Below are 9,818 nucleotides of genomic sequence, written 5' to 3' on the forward strand. Positions count from 1 at the left end.
TTAACTTGTTGCAGATCCTGCATAGGTAAAATTGACCGACTTCCTGCCCACTGTCCTATGAGGTTGGAGCCTATTCCAACCTTCCAAGGCCCTGCACATTACAAACTTTATGCAAGGGTCTCTGAAAAATAAAGCTTCAGTATAACAGACATTGCAGCGGACTGAATTCTTATAGTTATAACAGGACGCCCAATCTGCGGCAGGTGGACCAAATACTGCAGGATCTGCTCAGAGGATGGGGGCCAGTTCATCTGAATGGCCGAGGACTGCCAGCTTAAGGCTAAGAAATCCATCCAGGCCTTCCCATAAGAGCTAAAAGCAGAAGGGGAAATGGAAGCTGCTGCTCTCTGTAATTACTAATTGTTGTCAACATGCCACAGGTGGTCTGGAAAAGTCTGGCAATAGCTGAGTCTGGAGCCCAGGATCTGAAGCGCTCCATCTGAAAATGGGATAGAGTGTCAGAGACATCATTAGAGGATCCCGTAATCAGGAGAGCAGAAAGCACAATATTAAACCTTAAGCGGTGCAGCTCAAAAGCATGAGCGGAGGGGCGGAGACTCTGCTGGAGCGTGAGAACTGTTTAGCCAAGACGCTCACCACTACCTGGTTATCAGACCAAAAGCAGATCCGATGGTCACTGAACTCCTCGGGCCACATGTGAACTGCTACTACAATGGGGAAAACTCAAAAGTTAGGTCACATGATTGCCTCACCATACCGGGCTTGAGGCCATGGCTTTGCACACCAGCAGCCCCTGAAATAAAAAACCAAAGGGCAAAGATCCAGCAGCATCAGCATGAACCTGAAAAATCCCTGTGCAAGTATCCTGCCATGGCCAACTACTATTGCATACATATAGGAATTGCAACCGTTGCATGAGATCCCATTGCATGAGAAAGGTAAGGGGACCTCAGGCCGCAGGCAGCCTGGCCTAGTGGGAAGGGAAGGGGCGGCCTGGGGCAACCACTCTGCATGCAAGATTAATTAAGTGACCCAGCAAGATCGGATCTGATGAAGCATCACTTGCTACAGAGGAAGTATTACAAAATAACTTCCTTCAAGGCAGACAGCTTCTCCATAGGCAAGTGGTATGTTTTAGCAACGATATCCAACTGGATCCCTAAATAAAATGGGAATATGGGCAAGTATTGAGGTATTGCTTGCCAGCTTCCAGCCCCGCTTGGGCAGGGGGCATCTTGTGCTGCCATCATAATACGTAAATTTACAGGGCCGACGCTGGCCAGAACCGCTAAAAAAAGTCCCGACAAAACTGCCGCCGAGCCAGCTTCCTTTTCAGACACACACTGTGCAATGCAAAAACACACTCCGTGCAGTGCTCACATAATCCATGCAATGCAACTATACTCCGTGCGATGCAGCTACACACTCCGTTCAATGCAACTACACACTCAGTGCAAAAACGCACTCTGTGCAATGCAAAAACGCACTCCATGCAATGCAACTACCCTCCATGCAATGCAACTACCCACTCTGTGCAATGCAACTACACACTCCATGCAATGCAACTACACACTTCATGCAATGCAACTACACACTCCGTTCAATGCAACTACACACTCCGTACAATGCAAAAACGCACTCCGTGCAATGCAACTACCCTCCATGCAATGCAACTACACACTCCGTGCACTGCACACACCCTCTGTTCAATGCAACTACACACTCCGTGCAATGCACTCTCTGTGCAATGCAAAACAAAAAACAAAAACAAAAACCAAACCACACACACTCTGTGCAAATGCCACTACACCCTCCGTGCAATGCACACACACTCTGTGCAATGCACACACACCCTCTGTGCAATGCACTCACACCCTCTGTGCAATGCGCACAACCTCTGTGCAATGCAAATGCAAATCTCTCACGCAATGCAATGCAAATGCAGCCCGTGCAGCGCTGTGCCCTGCAACGCACAGAGCAAACTGCAGTGCGGGCACACAAAGGTGCTTTCTCCCGCTTGCATATTGCAAACGTGGCGCCTGTTACATCCCTCGCAGTGAGGGAACCACCAAAAGGCCCTCGACACTGGACCTAAGTGTCCAGGTAGAGCAATGGGGGAGCATGCAGCTGTCCCATATAGGGACCAATCCTGCAACCTAGGCATTACCGGCACTATGCGCTGACCAGCTGAGCTATCCAGGATGATCCCTAAAGACCCGGGACAGCCTCACCCTGACCCCTGTAGAGGTCCAAGGTGATGTCTGAATCATGATCCCTGCTCCTCTTTGCCCTCCTCCTGGATTGCAGCCTTCGAAGATGCTTCCTTCTGGAAGAAGACACCTGGGGCGTCCACAAGTCATCCCCTGCAGGAGAGGCAAGCTCTTGAGGCATTTGCAAAAGCCCAGTCATAGTCCGCAAAAACTAAACAATGTAAGGAACTGGTGAAACCAATGCTTCATGGACCACATGGGGACACTATTCAGGCCGGAAACGCTTCCAGGCCATCGAATTCTAGGGCAAAGCCCTAGGATCACCTGCCAGGCCAGGCATAAATGTTTCCAGTGAAATAGCAGAGTTGAGGCAGCCCACAGCTTGTCCAGGTACCCCTGCTTGCCCTTTTAGAGGGAAGCACCCCTTCAAGAAACCCAAAGTTCTTTTATCACAAATGGGCCGAACTACCCAGCAACAGAATAGCCCAAAAGGAGCAGTTTGTTTTGTTTTGTTATAACAATGGCTAAGAGGGGGATATGAACCCTGTCTCCCAGGTCCTAGTCCTACACTTTAGCCACTAAATCACAATGGCTCGCCTCTAAAATGGCAGTCGCCACTATCAGGGCAAAACAAACTTAAAGAAAATAAACTTGTTCAGAAACAGCATAGTTCAAGAGCATATACAGAGTGCTCATAGTCATTGGAGGCACTGAGAGCCTCTGCCGCCCTCTGACTGCCTCAGATATACATTAGCAGCAACTGAGCCTGGAAGCAGGTACATTCTTATAGAGAGGTCAGAGACTTAACAATTAACTGCTACCTGTAGCATACTTAGGCTCGGAAGTTATGCCCAGGCCGAATAGGCCTCCATGCCTCTGCTCTTGAGAATCTTAGTCTCATAGCAATATTAAAGGAACTCAAAATAGTGCTCCCGCCCAAGGCTAGATTAAAATTTGGCCAACAGCGCTGCACACACTCAAATAAAGCCAACCTTCGGGGTGCTATGAACGAAAGTGATTCCAGCTAAGCTGAGAACAGCCCTGACTAGCCCCACAATTTCAACAAGAGAAATGGGGGAAACCTTTTTGCGAAAGAAAGGCAAGCCACAGATACAGGGAGAATCTTCCCACAGGGCAGGGTAAGGGGTGGGGTGGGAAATTGAACAGGAAAAAGGGGAATTAAATTATTTAAGGGACTAAAGAGGATTAAAAGAAGGGGGAATTAAAGAAATGTAACCAGACAATGAGAAGTTTGCATCACTGTCCTCCAGACAGTCCAAGTGCTCCATGTGATCCGATGTCCACAGCGAAAGAGAAAGAGAAAGCTGTGGACCTTGCTTAAATAACCACTGATCCCACCCCTAAATTGGCAACATCAAATTTACCCCAGTAACACCATCCTCCAATCTGCTCCAGGCCCCTTGAATCTAATACTGCCTGGCAACCAAGTGGAGTTTTGTTCGGCCCCATCCGCAACACGTGCTCTCTTTTAGTGAGAACACGCTTTGTAGAAAAGCCTCAGAGAAGCTTCCAAAGTAGAGCATCATAACAAAATATTTGTCAATGGGAAATTGTCAATTACTCATACATATTACAGATAATGTTCAGCGTGTATGAGTTGAGAAGAAAGCAAGCCTGATCCCACATTGATTTCATAAGATATGTGACATGGTGCTATAAATGTTAAAGAAGGAAGCATGAAACACCATCTGAAACCAAAGGAATGAAGATTTATATGAACAAGGTACTGACGCAGACTAACCCCCAAAATTCAGTGTTTCTTACTTGTTGTTGTATCATTAAGTGATGCAGTCCCATTGCCACGCAACGCTTCGCCGTGCAGAAAACTAATGGAAATTAGCAAGACTGAACAGGAGTATTCCATCATGGACCTGTTAAGCAAACACAGAGAAAAATATAAAACCCATACTAACATACTCATGTCATGTTCATACTATCACGAAGGAGGTTTGAATTTTATTTTTTTGAAAGAATGACTTTTGTAAGGGAATATGATTTATCTGTTGTGTCCAAAGTCTTATAAGTATTTGTGAAACTACCACCCTAGTGCCCAAAGTCTTATTCTATACCACAAATCTTCCAAGTTTGGAAAATTAAGGGATTTGAAAAACACCAAGAATAAAAACTTGCTACTCCAAAAAAAAAAAAAAAAAAAAAAGGGAGCTCCAGGCATTACACAGAAACTGCAAGAGAGGACACATGCCCCACTCGCCCTTCCTCTTTTCTTCTGGGATATGCAAACTGGGGGTTTCTGCCTCTTCCTCAACATTTGGCCTTCAGTATCTCACCAGGGGAAAGGTGCACAAGTTCTCACGTTGCATATTACATGGAAGTACAAAAAGAGGAAATGCGAGTCACCCACATTTCCTCTGTTGCTGCTTGTTTGCACATCCAAAAGCTGGCAGAGATTACAAGCTGTTCAAGAAGAAATCTGACACAAATTCTAGTGAGTATAAAACTAAACAACATATGCAGAAAATGGAACAAATTCCTAGGTTGTGTGATGATCATTTTGTAACAATCTGCTGCTGTTCCGGTCTACTTTTCTTGCTGACAACTTAGTTTCTTATATGATGAGTTGCTGGATTGTTATTGTTCTTCCACAAGTGAGCACTGAAAACATGCAGTCGGAACTGGTACGCTTGAAGCTGCTACAACACCAGCTCCACTAATACATAAAATAATTTAAGTATAACTCGTAATCATACGACTAGATATTATAACTAGATATTATACTACTGACTGCAGGTCTGGTTTGCCTCCTAAAAACCCACACGCAGCAGGCTCAATTCAGTCTCCGGGGGGGAGGCGGGAGATCCCACTGAATGTAACCAAATCCCTTTTCCCTTCCTTTCCTTCTTCCATACTCACAGGCACATCATGGGAGCTCTCCACATTCCTCCCATATCCTCATCTGTCCCTCTTCTTCCTGCTCAATCAAATAATGCAAGGCTGACCTATAGGAAGGGCTCGACAGTAATTTGGGAGACGTGCTATGCAGAACTGCCTTGGGCATTGTCCCGGAACACCAACTGATGCAGCAGATAGACTGGTGACGGTGGGAGGCAGTGCGAGACAGTGGGATGTCACACCTTGGCCAAAACATATACACCAGCTGCCTATAAATTCCTGCACAAGGTTCGTGTACCAATCTACAAAGCCCTGAACAACTAACTAAAATAAGAATACTCTGGCTGCTTCTCTTTCTCTGTAATGTGTTCACAGAGTGCCCCAACATACACACTGGACCGAACCTACTATATTTTTAAAAATTATTTTGCTTCTCATTAAAGGTACATAGGATTACATTATGAACTAGGCAAAACTAGTTGTCATCTGCCCCTCCCTCATTATACCATGTAAATATACAATACCAGCATGCAGAGAAATCCTGACAGCGGCATAACAGAACTTGTGCAGGAGAGAACCTTTAAAAGTACACAGGGCTTTAAAATATAATTTATCAAAAATTACTGGTTCTAATATGAGATGACAAAGTCAGGAAAAAACTTTTTGAATGGCATGAGTGGATAGAGAAGGGTCAAGAACCGCAATTCAGTACAGTGGTACCTTGGGTTAAGTACTTAATTCGTTCCGGAGGTCCGTTCTTAACCTGAAACTGTTCTTAACCTGAAGCACCACTTTAGCTAATGGGGCCTCCCACTGCCACCACGCTGCTGGAGCACGATTTCTGTTCTCATTCTGAAGCAAAGTTCTTAACCTGAAGCACTATTTCTGGGTTAGCGAAGTCTGTAACCTGAAGCGTATTGTAACCTGAAGCGTATGTAACCTGAGGTACCACTGTAATACTAAATTGTATCACCAGACTTTCCTAAAGCACTATACAAAACATATTTTTTTAGCCTCAGGCAGCCTATATTCATTTCAGTAGTCACTGACAATAACTGAAGGATGAAATACAATCCAAGAATTGACTCAATTCCTAGCTAGTCTTTTTGAGAGCCAGTGTGGTGTAGTGGTTAAGAGCGGTAGTCACGTAATCTGGGAAACCGGGTTCGTGTCTCCGCTCCTCCACATGCAGCTGCTGGGTGACCTTGGGCCAGTCACACTTCTGTGAAGTCTCTCAGCCCCACTCACCTCACAGAGTGTTTGTTGTGGGGGAGGAAGGGAAAGGAGAATGTTAGCCGCTTTGAGACTCCTTAAAGGGAGTGAAAGGCGGGGTATCAAATCCAAACTCTTCTTCTTCTTCTTCTTCTTCTTCTTCTTCTTCTTCTTCTTCTTCTTCTTCTTCTTCTTCTTCTTCTTCTAAAGACACATTATTACAAGCGAAGAACTGAACACCTAAATTCAGCACACCAAATACAGTTCTAGTGACACAGACAGATCTTCCAGATGGTATCACTGTTCACCAAGTAGCGAAGTTATAGTTGACAGGAATGAATAATAGAGAATTTTTGCATCTCTTCAGTAGTAGTGAGAATGATTACTACCAGGAAATTCAAAATAGTGACAGGCATAACAACCTAATGGGGGTTGGAGAGAAGCAAAGAGGTGATTCTTACACCCGTCCGAATTATTCCTCTTTAGCAATAGAGCTATGGCTTCTGAGAAGGCATACCTTGGATTTCATCAATACAAACATTTTTAAAATGACATCGCGAAGTCCCAGTAAGTTGACAACAATTTACCAATTATGATAGCCACCCCAACCTCATTATAACTCAGCCTTAAAGGTAAAGGTAAAGGGACCCCTGACCATTAGGTCCAGTCGTGGCCGACTCTGGGGTTGCAGCGCTCATCTCGCTTTATTGGCCGAGGGAGCTGGCATACAGCTTCCGGGTCATGTGGCCAGCATGACTAAGCCGCTTCTGGCGAACCAGAGCAGCGCACAGAAATGCCGTTTACCTTCCTGCCTATTTATCTACTTGCAGTTTGACGTGCTTCCGAACTGCTAGGTTGGCAGGAGCAGGGACCGAGCAACGGTAGCTCACCCCGTCGCGGGGATTCGAACCGCCGACCTTCTGATCGGCAAGTTCTAGGCTCTGTGGTTTAACCCACAGTGCCACCCGCGCCCCACAACTCAGCTTTACTTATCTCTAAAATGTGTTCAGAAGATGCTTCAAGAGAATATGTAGGCTACTTTTGATTCACAAATAAGAAACAGGAAAAGCTCGAATTCAATTCTAAATTCACATGGATACTTCCGTCAACTATTCTAAATATATGATTAGATGCTATGGGAGGGAAAGTATATATTAAAATTCTAAAGCAAGGAAGTAGTTTTATGATTTCTGCTTATTTTTTAATCTTTCGAAGACACAAGCAATAAACAAGACAGTACACAGCACAGCTAAAAACGATTCCCAAAGCTGTAAATGGCTTGAGCACTGCACCATTGCTAAACTGCCCTCCTCTCTGTCTCCCATTACAATCCCTAGTATAGGCAGCATCTTAAGCTCACTATTGATTATTCAGCTTACCAACGACGCACAAAGACAACACTTCAAGAGCATACAGTGGTGTGTGCAATGTCTGCCTCTCAGCTATGAAATCCTTTTCCACTGGAGAATTGCCCAAACCTTTGTCTGACTAAAAGAAAATAGATTTTAGATTATTCACATACTAACATGTCATCTGGACCCTAAACTCTTGTTAATCTTAACTATGGTTTGCTAAAAAAAAAATTCCAAGTTCATTAACTGTGGTCTAAAGTAAAAAATAAATAAATAAAAAATTGTTGAAGCAAGCTAAGACTAACCATGTTTTGTCCAGATTTGAATATTGTGACATGGTGTAAGTAATTTAAAATTCAAATGAAAGTTTCCCAGCTCTTCCTTATAATCCTGTAGGGTAGGGGGAGCCAAGGCTTCTGCAGGAAATCCGAATTAGGCCAGTATGACCTGTTCAGATGGGCCAGGAAACAAATGCAACAAATGAATCAATGAATAAGTAAATTAGTAGCCAGACTTCATTTTTATTAATCACATGTATCAAAAGCTGCTTCCTCCTGTTGGTTCTACATCATCCAATACCCAAGCTGACTATTCCAATGACACACAGATAAATCGCAGCTTTTGAAACCATGTGGCGGACAATTATATCCACCAGGAAAAAAATATAGCCAGCTTGAAACTAGAGGTCTGGCAAAAAAAAAATTGTAGGTTTATTTGTAGAATTTTCATTGCTTAGTTGCAAAAACACTATACAGTATTTCTGAAAAATAATAATAATGAAAGGAATAGCGTGAGCTTAAAGAAGGATGTAAAACATGTTTCAATGGTAAAATTATGCCCGTTCCTGGGTTGGACAGCATTTCTGAGGTGCCACTATATTTTTGTACAGCAGATGGGGCTGTATAGCAAGAGACCTGAGCCATGTCAAATGCCAGTTTTCTGCTTTTCCTGCACTTTCTGAAACATAAGAAACTCTATCCATATCACATCCCCAAAACTTTTTTTAAAAAATAAATGAAGCATTATGTGAAAAAGGTAAAAAAACAAACTGAATATTTCTAACACAGACAAGTGTGAAAATAGTTCAATACATACAGCATGCCTAGATGGAGTATGCATACGATCACTTCTTTTGTTATAGAGAACTACCATGACCTTTTACAGCAGCAGTGGGGATCCTTTTACAGCCCGAGGTCCACATTCCAAGGGCCACATTCCAGTGGTGGGAAGGGCCAGAAGTGGATGGAACAATGAATGCAAGTTTCTCCTTTGGACAGTAGGTTAGCTTCCACACACACACACACACACACACACACACACACACACACCTTTCTCAATCTTCATCTCAGCAAGAAGAGTCATCATCTGAGCTCAAGGACACATCACTGCCAGGCAACAAATAATGAAGGACAAAGTGAAACAGGTCAAGTGAGAAGTGTAGCCTGAGGAGAGTCCCAAAGGACAGACAGAGAGACCTGGAAGACTGCCTGAGGCTCCCTACCCATTTAATAATTTTGCAAAAAACAAAAACGAGTTCAGTGCAAAGTGGTTGATTGAAATGCATACTTGAAAGGATTAAAACTCCTGCAATCCCTTCATGTGAAGGTACACCACTGAGATTCATCTCTGATTAAGATCTTGGGACAATGCTCAGCTCCAGATGCTACTTCTGCACTACAATGGGAGCTACACTGACACCAAATATTGTAGGTACCAGACCCAGACTTTACAGTACAGTGGTACCTCGGGTTAAGTACTTAATTCGTTCCGGAGGTCCGTTCTTAACCTGAAGCACCACTTTAGCTAACGGGGCCTCCTGCTGCCGCTGCGCCACCGGAGCACGATTTCTGTCTCATCCTGAAGCAAAGTTCTCAACCTGAGGTACTATTTCTGGGTTAACGGAGTCTGTAACCTGAAGCGTATGTAACCTGAAGCATATGTAACCCGAGGTACCACTGTAGTACCTCAGGTTAAGAACTTAATTCGTTCTGGAGGTCCATTCTTAACCTGAAACTGTTCTTAACCTGAGGTACCACTTTAGATAATGGGGCTTCCTACTGCCGCTGCACTGCCGGAGCACAATTTCTGTTCTCATCCTGAAGTAAAGTTCTTAACCCGAGGTACTACTTCCGGATTAGTGGAGTCTGTAACTTGAAGCGTCTGTAACCCGAGATACCACTGTATTATTCTATCACTCTTAATGCTTCTGCTG

General features: G+C 44.1%; 1 protein-coding gene across 1 annotated transcript in view; it reads right to left on the reverse strand.

Annotated features, from left to right (window-relative positions):
* Positions 1-7,815, reverse strand: part of LOC308579559 (receptor-type tyrosine-protein phosphatase epsilon-like) — a gene marked incomplete at its 3' end in the record, with an annotated part of 53,025 nt that extends 45,210 nt beyond the window's left edge. Inside the window, exons 1-2 of the mRNA XM_081214121.1 lie at positions 7,634-7,815; positions 3,957-4,063 (exon numbers count right to left, since the gene is read on the reverse strand). Of these exons, the coding sequence (XP_081070247.1) occupies positions 3,957-4,059 (103 nt within the window). The remainder of the gene's footprint in view (positions 1-3,956; positions 4,064-7,633) is intronic.
* Between the last annotated feature and the right edge of the window lie 2,003 nt (positions 7,816-9,818).

The sequence above is a fragment of the Podarcis bocagei genome (assembly GCF_964188305.1).
Source record: "Podarcis bocagei genome assembly, contig: HAP1_SCAFFOLD_189, whole genome shotgun sequence".
Taxonomy (NCBI): Eukaryota; Metazoa; Chordata; class Lepidosauria; order Squamata; family Lacertidae; genus Podarcis; species Podarcis bocagei.